This window comes from Microtus oregoni, unplaced genomic scaffold (genome assembly GCF_018167655.1).
Source record: "Microtus oregoni isolate MIOR12 unplaced genomic scaffold, Mior012 000083F_ref0000379, whole genome shotgun sequence".
Lineage (NCBI taxonomy): Eukaryota > Metazoa > Chordata > Mammalia > Rodentia > Cricetidae > Microtus > Microtus oregoni.
Genome location: NW_024544543.1, coordinates 643097 through 656154, shown reverse-complemented (window position 1 = coordinate 656154; position 13058 = coordinate 643097). Strand labels below are relative to the sequence as shown.

Here is a 13058-nt window from a genome sequence, read left to right as displayed (position 1 = left end):
GGGCAGGAGATGAGGGTTCAGGAGATGAGAGGGCTCACAGTACAGGAGAGGGAGGACTGCGCTAGACTTCTGCCATTCTGTGGGGAGTCTTTGACTCCTGTTTTATAAATTCAGCACTCTTATCCAGATAGGTCCAGATCTCATGGGATCCTCCCTCATGCTCACACTTCTTCTTTCAGCTCCTTCTTGACCCATCCCCCTCCTTTTCATTTTCCATCAGAACATCCTTTTAGGGCAGTATCTACTTGTGAGTCCCCAAGGGATAAGAGTATAGAGCCCATGGAGTGCCATACATGGAGCCAGAGCTGAGTCTGCCAAAACTTCACGTGACTCTCAGATTCTGTGTGTAGGAGGAGAGAGTGGGAGCCTGTAATGGCCAGGAAACATAGGGATGTACATTGTAGGGAAGGCAGCACAAACTGTGATGGCCAGGGAACGTAGGGATGTATACTGTAGGGAAGGTAGCACAGACTGGCCAAGCACCAGGAAGCATGAAGTATTGAGGGCTTTCCAGTACGCGATCACAAAAAGCTTGGGGACTCAGGGTGTGTCTCCCAGGAGAGTCAAGATCTTGACACCATCGTGCCCTCCCTCCCCTCTGGCAGCTATGACAGAAAACCCATTTTTCTCCAATCACACAGGGCTGCCCCAGCATCTTATGTCTCCTTGGCTATGAAAAGCAAAGAGAAGAACACATAGCTGTGCCTCTCCCTACCGACTGGCACGTCTCTTTATGAATTAAGATGATGTATATAAAACCAAACTGGAAGCCAGTTCCATGCGTGCTCTACTCTCCAAATGTCATTTACGCCACAAACATCACATAAAGACCACCACTAGGAGCCTCTAGCCACATCACATGTGACTTATTGTCTGTCCCTATGGAAACAACCCGATTTTCAAAGTCATTTCTGCAGTGTGTACCTCCAAAATGACTGCTTCGTCCCTTAGACCACTTACGCTCTCCAGGACCAAGGTTTCCTTTTCTTTTCTTTTGAGACCCTGACCATACACCTCTACTTGATTCCTTCTTCTCTCCTTAGGCTTCTGTCTTGCCCCTGCCCCCCCTTAAGCCACTCGGGTCTCCTGGCTGACTCCTACAGGACAGCCTCCTTCCCTTTATCAGAGACCTTTACGGCCAGACCTTCAGTGACCACTCACGGGCAAGCCATTGGGCGCTCCGAGCCTCAGTGCCCTGATTTATGAACTAGGGATGTGACAGTTGTCCCTGAGGGGTCCTGTAAGGGGTCTATGAGTTGGAAATACAAAGGCATGGCTGAACAGACCTTCTGAAAGGGCCACAGTCTCTTTTCTTATAAAAACCATATGGCTGTAATCACGGTCCCGTGCTAACGTGCACCCCTCAGAGGCGGCATAAGCCTCCCAGAGCTTCATGAGGGAATGTATAGCACAAAGGCCCCTACTTTGGAAGGAAAACATCCTACCTCTGAGGCTTTTCAGTGTTTGGGAGGCAGGAACTTCCTGAAGGTGGGGTAGGAGGCTGTCTGGCAAAGGAAAGCAGTAAACAAGGGATGTAGTGTCCAGAGCCCCAGTCTTCTCACAGAAGCCCTTGCTCTACTGGCTAGTTGCCTAGTGAAACTAGATGAGGGGGGCCTGTTCCCCGAGCTCAGAAACACTTCCAGATCCTTAGCTCCCAGAAAGCACATGCCTTTCCAGGAAGCTGGGCTGCTGTTTCCTGCAAACTTCTACCCAATGGCCATCCCTCCTTTTGGCTTCACCCTAGACAGCTCTGAGGTCCTCCCTCTCCTCTCAGCTTTGCCCTTCTTTCCTCCAGAAAGACCTACAGAATCTGAGTGTCCCCCTAGAGTCAGTGCCAGAGGTGCACTGTGAGAGCGGAGAGTGGATGCAGTCAGGTGGGGCCAGGGCTTAGCTTCGCTCTCCTTCCCTAGTTAGCTTGGGGGACAGCAGTAAAAACAGACTCCCACTCCCACTCTGGAGTCATCAGACACACAGGTCAGTGGAGGGAGATGGCTGGAGGGGATGCGAGACTAGAGGCTAGTGGCCACCTGCTTTGGTACATGTTGATGCTGGTTTTTTCACTCTGAGCCTGACTCTAATCACTTATGCATGCACACGTGCACAAGTGAGACACAGAACACCCTTTCCCTCATCTCTCATGATACATGACTGCATGAATAAACTGAGCAAAGCAGGAAGAGAGGAGAGCCAGATGCAGACAGTGTCTGGGAGAGAGAGAGAAAAGGTCAGGAGAGAGCAAGGGTGTAGTTAACTCAGGATGCAGTCAGGGCAGGCCCAAGATACACAGCAAATATTCAGGAAAGCAGCTACTTTGCATGGCTTCTGGCCCCCATACTTTTTTTTCTTTCTTCTTCTTCTTTTTTTTAACCTATCTCACAGCCATCTGTGGACAACCATGTTCTGTGTATAGCCTGGCCATCTCAGCCAAGCTGGGCTTCATGTGTTTTATAGGGCCTAAGTCCATTTTTACAGAAAATACGCCTCTGGAACAGAATGAATTAAACAAAGCTCTGAAGGTTTATTTATTTCCTGCAGTGTTGGTGGCAAGAGGGAGTGCTTTTACTTGACGCCCCTAATTCTGGTCCCTAGTAGCCTGGCCCAGTGGATCACAGAAACCCCTTTCTCAAGTGCCAATTAGGGAACTGAGGAAATGCATTCAGAGGCTACTCCCCAACCTAAGCCACAATCTGGGCTATCTGCAGGTCACAAGTGAAGCAGAGCATAACAGTAGTGGAAGGCGCTACTCATCCCTAGGAAAGGCTGGTGGTGCAGGACAAGTCACATTTGTGTGTTTAGCCAGGGAGCTTCCCACAACGGCGAGGGCTGCGCACAGCCCCAGGGGTGAGGCGGGGTTGGGGGGGTGACCGGGCGGTGGAATGGCTTCCCCGACGTTCCTCCCTCCCGGCCCTCGCACTCCTCTCTCTCCCCAGGCCGGCACCCCGTGCCCTCCCGCTGCCAGGCCCCCTCCTGTCAGGGAGGACAGTGTGCAATAAGCTCCTCCGCCCGCAGGTGTGTCCGCCCTCTCCCGCGGGAGGAGAGGGCCGAGGTGGCGGGCCGGCCGGGGTGGGGGGTGGGTGGGCGCCGGCGTCACCGGGAGCCAAGGAGCAGCCGAGCCCGGGCCCGGGCGCCAGGCCGGGAGGGGCCTGCGGGCGTCGGGGCGGGGTTGAGGCCGGGCCGGGCCGGGGGCGGAGCCTCGAGCCCCGCCCCTCCCCTCCCCTCCCGCCCGCAGCGGCCCCGGGCGGCCCCGTGGAAACCCAGGCCCTGGTCCCTCGTGTCTCGCCAGGCTTCGTGAGCTTCGACAACCCGGCCAGCGCGCAGACCGCCATCCAGGCCATGAACGGCTTTCAGATAGGCATGAAGAGGCTCAAGGTGCAGCTGAAGCGGCCCAAAGACGCCAATCGCCCGTACTGAGCGCCGGCGGGAGCGTCCCCCGGGGGAGACCAGGACTCGCACAGGTAACCAGGGGCAGCGGGGCGTAGGGCCGGGAGGTTTGGATGGACCCGTCGCCTACTCGGGCCTTCCTGCGCCCGGCCTTCAACTGTGCCTTGGACCCGATGCGCCCTGATCAACCTGCTCCTGGCTCAAAGCCTACATTATAAGCATAGGACTAAGGTCATCCTGGCAGAACCAGGCTTGGTCATCCCCTCTGTTTCCCGAGCACGAAGTGTAGAAGCTAGGAACCTTCACCTCTGTGAAGGTGAGCAGAGCCTTGGGCCTGCGCCTTCAGGCTTCCATTGTGGTCCTGTTAGACAGGGACCCTGGTTGGGCAGATGGCAAGCTCAGGTTCTGCAGTGAGAGAGACCCTCAGGTTGAGCCTTCTCCCAGACTCCCTGGCTTTTGTACGCCCAGGTTTGCTGGCAGCTTGTTCCTGTAGCTGCCCTAGCTTAGCCAGGGCTGGAGGGTCAGGGATTTTTCAAAGGAATTTTAGCAAGAAACACAGCAGGAGGACACTCAGCTAAGGAAGGGAGGGAACAAAGTTGGGAGTGGGAACCCTGCCTGGTGACCAGAGGTAGTTAGCCACTCTTTTTTTGGGTTAAGTGTTCTCCTGGGTACAGCAGATTACTGGGAAAAGAACGGAGGGAATGCTAGTCTATCAGGTCCACCTCTGCCAGTTCCTTTGATGCCACCCTCCCCAGCAATCCTCAGCTTAATCACTGAGACCAGAGATGAAGGTCACGCGAGACCTCTTCTAGCTCAGATTGCTCCACCCCACCCCTTCCTCCTTTTATTCAGCAGTACTGTGCCTCAGGCACTGTGTTGTGTGTGTGAGGAAGTTGGAGATAGATTACCTAGAATTGGCGGGTGTGTGAACGGAAGCCGGACTAAAGAAACACAGTCAGAATTGTCAGGCCTGCCCGAGCTGATGTTGGAGTGGAGTTCAGAAGGTGTTGGAGGGAACGTCTGGGGATGAGTGTCCTTCCTCTGGGGCAAGGTCAGGGGCAGCACGTCTGAAGAGCTAGCAGGGGGCTGAAGGTGTTGCAGGGAGGGCTGAGAAGTGGGAGAGACCCTGAAGGCCACGGTGTAGATTTGGGCCTCCTCTGAAGTTGGAGAGGTGTTCAGGGGACCTGGGGTAGCCTGCTCCTAGGCTGCACGGGCTGCTGCAGCTCAGACCTGCCGTGTTGACCTCAGTCCAGGGCAGGGCAGGCACTGTGGATGCTGACATAATTTGAAGGTAGAGCCAAAGATGCTATTCTTGACACATTAGAAGGTGTGGAATGGGAGAGGACCCTGGGGAGACACCCACAGTTCGTCCCTAGTGATAGAGAACAGAGAGTCTGTAAGAAAGATGAGGCATGTGAGAGTTAAGCCTTTAGGTGGAGGTTCAGGATCAGGAGTGTGGGAGGGAGCTCTCAGATTCCCAGTCTCTCCTGTCATTTCACGCTTCCCTGCAGGGGTACAGGCACCAGCAGAAGAGCCTTCTGCACCAGCTGAAACAGGGGATCTTTTCTCTCTCTGTGAACTTTAGCCCACACTCTGTAAGCCTGAAAGAGCAAAGCTTGACTCTGACCTCACTTCCCAGCTCTGCCAGTTTCTGCCGTATTAGTACATGCAGGCATGTTGGTTCACAGAATCTGAGCACTATTTTGTGCTGGGGGTTGGGACTGAGGATACAGAGATGAGAAGGTTACATCCCAGAGTCCTGCGCGCACAGGCACCAAGGTGCAGCCAGCAGATATGGGTTTGCTCTCACAGACGAAGTCACAAAGCTCTTCCTGGACATTGAACACACTTCCTGGAATAGAGAGTGTACTCCAAGGTGCATGCCTAGGCTTCTGCTTCCTTGCTAATGAAACCACGATTGTGGAGCTTATCAGAGGGAGGATTTGGAGGTGCCTGAGGGCATCTTTGCTAGCAACTCTGGTCATACCCTTATTGCCTAAGCAAGGGTAGAACCTCTAAGTCAGAAATTCCTAGATGCAGAATGGAAAAAGGCAAGTGTGTTGTGTGGGACATGAAGTAAGTAAGAAGTGGACCAGAGGGTGGACAGATCCAGCTGGCACTCAGACTTGGGAGGAGTCCTTCCACCAGTAAATACAAAGGTTGTGATGACCACCACAGACTTTCATAGACCAGGCATTGCTCTGACAGGCAACAGTTGGTAACGTGTAGCTACCAGCCATGATTCCCTATCCAGCGGGAAATACCAGAATTCTTCCCTCACAGGTGAGCACAGAGGGATTAAGTGACTTGCCCATCAGCCAGTGAGCAATGGAGCCAAAATTTGAGTCCAGAAGCCTAGCTCCCTCCAAATAGGGAGAATGGAAAACTATTGCCCTCATCTCAGCCATCTGCCTGCCTCCCCCCTAGGACACACAGTCTTAAGCCGCTATCAAGATGCGCTTGTAGTTTTCATGCAGAGAGTATTTAGTGCCACTGCCTTTGCAGCCCAAGAGGTTGGAGGCTGTAGTAGAAGGGTTCTGAGAGAAGGCAGGGCTATTCAAAGCAGCTGAGGGGCAGCCAATAGGAGGAAAGAGCACACCCACAGAGGCGACTCCGAGGATGTACTGTCACAGGTCAAGGGAGGCTTGAGGGACCAGGTAAAGCTGGGAGCAGCGAGGTGGTCACCCTGTAGTAGTAAGATAGGATTGTGCAAGGCCAAGTCAGAGCCACTGTGATGCATGTTTGGAGAAGAGGGATTCAAGCAAGGTAGCTAGGTAGCTAGGCAACATGGCTAGGTTTGGTTCCACAGACTGAGGCCCCAATAGGGTAGGGTCAAGGCTGGGGACAGCAAGGCTCTCCTCCCTTGCTGGTTTCCTATCTCCACTGGCTGTTTGGGCCTGCTATATCCCCACCCAGCCTGTGCAAGTCTGGACTATAGCTTAATGTCCGGGTCTTTTATGGCTAGAGCCAAGCTATTTTAGATGGTGTGTCTGAACTGGTCTTGCCTGGTTCAGGCTGGTGGACCAGAACGTTCCAGACTTGATCTCAGCTTACCCATGCTGGTCAGGACCGTATTATCACCTCTAGGGTTGTGCTCTGTGAGGTAGCCCTCCTTGGGGGATGGATACGAATGGGACTGTACTGTGTCTGTGGCCCAGTGTAGGAGAGATGAAGGCTGTATGAGAGGCTTCCCTGGTAGGGCTTGGAGAAGAGGAGCTGTATACATTCAGGTCTGAGTCCACATGGCAAGGGCAGTGCCTGGCACCCCGGGGCAGCTGGACTGAAGCTTAAGGGGAAACGAACAGTGGACTCAGGTAGGGAGTTCAGATCTAGACCCAGTGTGACTTCTCACTGCAGTTTTCAGAGCTGACACCTGATGGCAATGTGCTCCTTAGTTCTTCTGCTTCTCTAACCAGGCAGCCTAGCAGGGAGGGCTTCTCTGAGGGGCTGGGAATGCAGTCAGGATGCAGTGGGCACCTGAAAGAGAGGCCTGATGCTAGAAAAGCAAAGAATCCAGCGTGACCTGACAGGCAGGGTTGCTGGGGAGTGCCTCTGGGAAGTTTGAGCTGGAGGCCATGTGTGCGCCCAGTTGCCGGGCAAATGCAGTTTATTAGTTACAGTACCATTGTGAAAGTCCAGGCTTCCCTTCCACTCTTAAGGAAACCAAGACAGAGATTGGAAGTGTACTTCACAGGGGCTGGTGGGTTGAAGACTCTGGAGACAGAGAATGTGAAGGTCTTGGCACAGGCTTGAGTGTTATACAGAAACAGGGAGCAGGGAGCCAGCTCTCAGATAACCTCAGGAGGGGAGTTGGGTCAGGGACCCTTGACACAGGGTATCCCAGAAGAGAGCAACATGGTGATACCTACAGAGCAAAGCAGTTCTTCTTAGCCCGAGGGGTCCAGTCAGGGAGGTGGGACAGCCTGGAAAGCTGCTGATGATAGGTGGGGGAGGCAAGGGGTAGAGGAAGAATGGAGGAGTGGTCCAGAACCAAGGGAAGAACAACAGGGGACAAGGCCAGCACCCTGCCTTCTGCAGCCCCACCCTGCAGCCCTCTGCAGGCCAGAGGCCCTCACAGCACAGAAGCAACCTTGGCTTGGGCAGCTGGTGAGCCAGTCAGTATGAGGTGACCACAAAAGGAATGGGCAGCACTCAGGCTCTTACAGGACACCAGGGGTTTTGATATAATTTACTGTAAAGGAAAGGCATTGGTTTGCCAGAGTGAGGAAGTGTGAGTGTAGCGGTGGACCAGAATGCCTTTTCCAAGGGTGGGGATCCATGGGTGGGGATCCAAGGGTGCTGCCCAGGTGGACTACACCGTGGTGGTGGCAGAGTGCCTCAGGTGACTCAGCTGGCCCACGTGCACAGCCCATCAGGGCACACTGGCTCCCCTGCAGGTCCTCAGGTGAGGAGAGCTCTACTTGTGGGGGAGAAGGAACCAAAGGTGTTAACAGAGCTTGCTCCCCGACACCTGCTTGCTGGCTATGGTGGTGTGAGGGGCTGATTTTTTTTCTGGCCCCCTCACCAAACTGCCTGTACCCCTTCCTCTTCCCAACGCATGATGGGTGCCCTTAGGGGCCCCGTGTGAGGTTCTGCTCCTGTTCACGGTGTGCCATGTGTCTGCATAAATAGCTGTGTGTGTATATGTGTTGATGTGCTCACCTTGTCTGTCTGCTGGCTCCCTCCATCTTTTGAGTTCCCTTTGGTTCCCCTATGATTTGACTGCTGTTTTCTCATCCAAGCTTTTAGACTGATGCTGTGGTCTGGTGCTGTATAAATATTTTTCCTTTTAATTTTGTTTTAACTTCTTCCTTCCCCTTCTTTACCCTCAACCCTTTCCCTGTCTCTCCTCCCTCTCTAATCCCACTTGCCCTACCCCTTCCCTCTCCCCACACTCTCTTGTTCCCCTTTCTCTCTCTCTCTACATATATAAATATATATATATAAATCTTTTCTTCTTTTGTCATTCAACCAAATTCCAACAACCCAACCAGGGCCAGTCAAATCCACCACAGTCTCGCGCTGAGCTAGGAATAAAGTTCACGTAATCACATGAGAGTGGAGAAAAGTCCCCCATCCGTAAGTTCAAATCAACTCAAAGTTCACAGTGTGACATGATGGCGTCATGTAACAAGGCTAAGAATCGGTTGCATGACACTTGCCGTCAAGTTTCGTGGAGGTGCTGTGATTGGAGCGTTTTTTCTTGGATGTCGTACCCGTGGATGATTGGCCAGTCATGATCACACGTGCATTTTCTTAACCCTTGTGCTGCCACGGTCTCTTTTGCTGTGCTCATTTTCGTTTGTTCTTGGTGCTTGCAGTGGTTTTACTTTCTGTTGTTTGGTTTTTCTTGTTCAGCGTTTTATTTTTTTTAAATGCTTCTCTAGATGTCACATAGAGAAAGAAAAAAAACAAAAAAAAATTAGTAAAACTAAAAGACAAATTCCTCAATTATCAAACATGGGATCATTTAACTGTATAAACCATTCTTTTTTTTTCTTAAAAATAAGGAAAACATTTTTAAATATTTCTGCGTGGTTGATTTACTTGCACTTGAAAATATTGTGATTTTATTTTTTTCTAGAAATTTGGGGGCCTTTTTCAATTGACACTTTTCTAGGTTTGGTCTTTTTCGAGCTAGTCTATTTTAAATCTCACCTTATGAAAACCAAAACCAAAATATCTGTAGAAACAAAATGATAAAGAAAAAAATTCTAAGCCAAAAAGCTAGAGTTCAAAGCCAGAGGTCTCTGAGAGAGAACCTGGTAAAAATTGTAAGGTTTGTATTGTAGCCACTTGTGCTAAATTGAATGTGGGGCGGGAAGGGTGGCTGGGGTCATGGGAGGGGATTTTTGGTTGGTCCGGAAGAAAGCAGTAGCAACAAAAGCAAAATGCATCTTTTTATTTACAACTGAAAAAGGGTCCTTGACAAGTGTTTTTTAATTTGATTATTATTTTCTTTGGTGTTGTAATTGTTTAGACTGCTGTGTACGGTTTGCTGTTTGTTGAACCAACAGTGTGAAAACCTGCCAGCATGGATTGATATACGCATGACGTTGTCCCCTCCAGTGGGGGCTTTGCAGTTATAGTTTTCTTGATGTAACCAGTCACCCCATGTATAAGTGGAAGCTGCTTGCTAGAATGGAGATGAGTCTCATTTGTTAATTCACGATGGTTAAGCATTCGCCTTCTGATTCTAGTCAGATCATGATTTTTTTTTCCTTAAAAACAAAGCAAAACAAAAACCACCATTGGAAACAAAATCCAAGAACTGTTTCAATTAATTTATTTACGTTTGATAATTAAATCTATTTTGACCTTTTTTAGGTTCTCCCATCCAGTCCCTGGAAGTTCTGAATTTCCTCTAAATTCCCTGGCATGTATGAGAAAAGTATTGTGTATGTGCATATGTGTGTGCATAGATGCATTCACATACACACATATCCATGTATATACACATATGTGCAGGTGAATATGTTCTACACATATATCCAGATATACATATATATACACACAGCCTCGCAAATAGTTACTGACCTTGGGAAGAAGTGTTTGGTTAGAAACTGGGCAAGGATTTGGCAAAATCTGAGAAGCAGCTAGCTCTGTCTTTCTAGTTTTCCTCGGGCTGGGGAGGATTGGTTTGGCCTGCCACACTTTTGCTGTCTTGTTTGCTAGGCTTCTGTATACATATGGTATCTGGGCTAGGTCCCTTCGGACAAGTTGAATTACAAATTGATATCCCACAGTCCCAAATTCTTCTAAATCTAGCAGTCCCTTAATCCAGAACCCTTCTTAAGGAAGCCAAATCAAGAATTCTCTTCCAACATCTAAGCCCCAGCTTTAACCGTCACCACTAGACTGCCCAATGGTTTCTCAGTCTGAATAGAAGAACAAATTTCTTCTGGCCGTATCATGATCATGACTAATTCTCATACTGGTCTCTCTTCCTTCCCACCCACCATCCCTCAGAAACCCCATCTTCCCCAGAGGCAGGATCCTATTGGTGTTTGGATGTGTTCTGTGTTTTCACACTTGGCTTAATCAGACCCGATTTTCTTCATTTTAGGGCAGGATGCTGAACGGGCTACATTAAAAACAAACCTCTTTCTCTCTCTATTTATAAATGAGAACTGTTGGATGACACCTTTGACATATCAGCCAATACCAATCAAGCTGAAGACTCCAGACACTCTGTGTGACTGTCACATTTCTTCAAGGAAAGTATAGCGTCTATGGAGTGCAGAGGGCACGTGTTTGGGGAAAAATACACATGACATAAAGATGATGACGACAAAGAAAAATGAGATAAAACAAACAAACAAAATCCCGCAACTTTGAAACAAAATAACGCGAGCCCAGATGAGGAAGCTGAAGGGCTGGGCACTGGAAGAGCCACTGCTGCTGCCAACCGATCCTGGGGCTTTTCCAGCCCGTGGGCGCCCGAGGCAGGCAGAGGCAAGCGTGCAGCGGGGCCTGGTCCCCAGCAGGCGGCTGGGAGGCCGCCACTGAGCATCTCTGTCATTCCTTTAGCTATTTAGGGACCAAAGGACCAAACTTTTTATTGCAGATGTGTAGCTCTGTCAATTAGGGGTGGAATGGAGGCCAAACTCCTTCCTGCCTTTTGGCTGTTCTTGAAACAGCTTTAGAGCGATTCTATGAAAAATGTAATAAAAAAAAATAAAAAATAATAAAAAAAATTAAAAATGAACAAAAAAAAACAGGAAAAAATAATGCTTCAACGCTTTTAAAACAGCAAGATACTAGTTCTTTGATACTTTGAGAGGCGCTTTGATTACCCCCATTGAAGTCTCTGAAACTTTCCTATGGTTTTCTGTATTATATGTCTGGATGGAGCTCTTAAGGTAAACATACTGGTGGATATTTGGGGAAAGCAACAAAGATATTAAATCATTATCCGTTAAGAGTGAGAACACGTGGGGAACCAAGGGACTTCGAAGGCAAGGTAATTGTTGTGAAAAGTCTGTAAATGCTTCTAACTCTTCCCCCCTCTTAAAACCATAATAGTTGTACAGAATTTTAAAAGGAAAAGTTTAAAATACCTATATCATAGAAGAAAAAAAATTAGAGGAAAGCAAAAAAATAAAAAAGAAAAAAAGAAAAAAAAACCTTATAGAAGTTAGCGTTATGCTAAAATCCCAGATGTTGTAGGACTGTACTTCTGTAGAGTTTAGACTGAGCATCGATCCCGTCTCCCCGCGAGTGCTGTCGGACTCGGTCCCCAGGGGCCAGGCCGGACTGTCCAGACCTGCGGGCTCCAGCCGGAAGCGCCCCTCCGCTAGGAAGCGCCTCTCCGGAAGCGTCCTGCCGCCTCTCGCTTCGCCCGCCCGCCAGCCCGCTCGGGAGCCGTGCGCGTGCGCGCTCTCCGCCCTCCTCACCTCTGCTTCACTCGCCTTCTGTGCTTGTTCCGGAGACTTTCCAGGTCAGGGAGAACTGGGAACTTTTCATCTTCAAACAACTAGACAACATACACACACACAAAACCTTAAACAAGAGAGAGAAAAACAAACAATCTTTGAAGAATTTCTGAAACTGTTTACAAGGAATTTTGAAAAACAGGGATGTTTAAATGATGCCGGCTCTGTTTTTCTGTAAATAAATTTGCATATTTTGTAGGACTTTTAATTGTAATGATAGAGAAAAAAACAAGGAAACTATTTAATGAAAGCACGATATTTATCTTTGGTAAATGACTTTAGAGCAGTTAAAGACATTGCTTAAAAAACTCAGAATCAGAAAAAACACTGAATTATTTAAGAACACATATATTTTAAAGTATAACATATTTATTATAATTTATTTGCACCCTTGGGAAGACTTGCTTTGCATTCTGCCTCAAGAGCTTCTCATTGATGTTCATCTGGAGGCCAGAGGGCTCTCGGAACTACCATTTTTTTCTTTAGAACGACAAAATTCTGGTTGCTCTCAGGCCTCCTCCCTTTTCTTTCTGTCTGTTCTGTTGTTTTACTTCATTTAGTTTTCTTTTTCTTTCTCTTGACTCCTCCTTTTAGGATGTCCAGATGTTGTAAAAAAAAAAAATCAGCTGCAGTTCAGTCAACTGCTCTTTTCACACTGACTCCCGAAACTCCTTGTAACCTTCTGTAACTATTGGATGACGCTTTCTCCAGCTTAGCCCTAAATAAAGCACAGTTTAAAAAAAAAAAAAAACACTCCAGCGTCTGCTTGCTCTGTGCCTCTCAGGTTCTTTCCAGTTGTGCTTCAAAATGTCAAGGTCTGTCCAGGACCTTTCTTTTCCTGGGATCTGCCATACATACAGTTCCTCACTGTGACCCCAGCAGTCCAGCTGTGTGTGGGAACAATACAAGGCAAGCCTGTTCACCCTAAGAAAGCTTCAACTGTTACATTGAGCTAGTCTCCATTTTGGTTTGGGCTTCCTGGGGGAGAATTGGTCACAGAGCCTAGGCATAAAGATCAGGGTCCGCTTTTCTCTCTGACAAGTGGAAAACAAGGCTGTAGGACCTGAAGAGGAACCTCGAGTAGGACAGGGTCTTCGGGGAGGAGTCAGTGGAGGGAGGGACGACACAATCCCAACTTTGCCATCTTGGAGCTTTTTGCTTATGACCCTATACCTGCAAGGAGAGTTTGCCTGGGTGGAGAAAAGGGGAGAGTGGATGCCCTTGGAGTCAATGTGCTGGAGA

General features: G+C 49.2%; 1 protein-coding gene across 39 annotated transcripts in view; it reads left to right on the top strand.

Annotated features, from left to right (window-relative positions):
• Nucleotides 1-12567, top strand: part of LOC121441900 (CUGBP Elav-like family member 4) — a 278628-nt gene extending 266061 nt beyond the window's left edge. For 18 of the 39 annotated variants that reach the window (XM_041643306.1, XM_041643300.1, XM_041643295.1 and 15 more), the window contains 2 exons: nt 3284-3455; nt 10448-12567. In XM_041643306.1, coding sequence (XP_041499240.1) covers nt 3284-3411 — 128 coding nt within the window. In that variant the 3' untranslated portion in view covers nt 3412-3455; nt 10448-12567. Of the gene's footprint in view, nt 1-2930; nt 3010-3283; nt 3456-8375; nt 8462-10447 lie in introns of those variants that run through there. The other 21 variants (XM_041643278.1, XM_041643284.1, XM_041643283.1 and 18 more) reach the window with 3 other exon arrangements.
• The last annotated feature ends 491 nt before the right edge of the window (nt 12568-13058 follow it).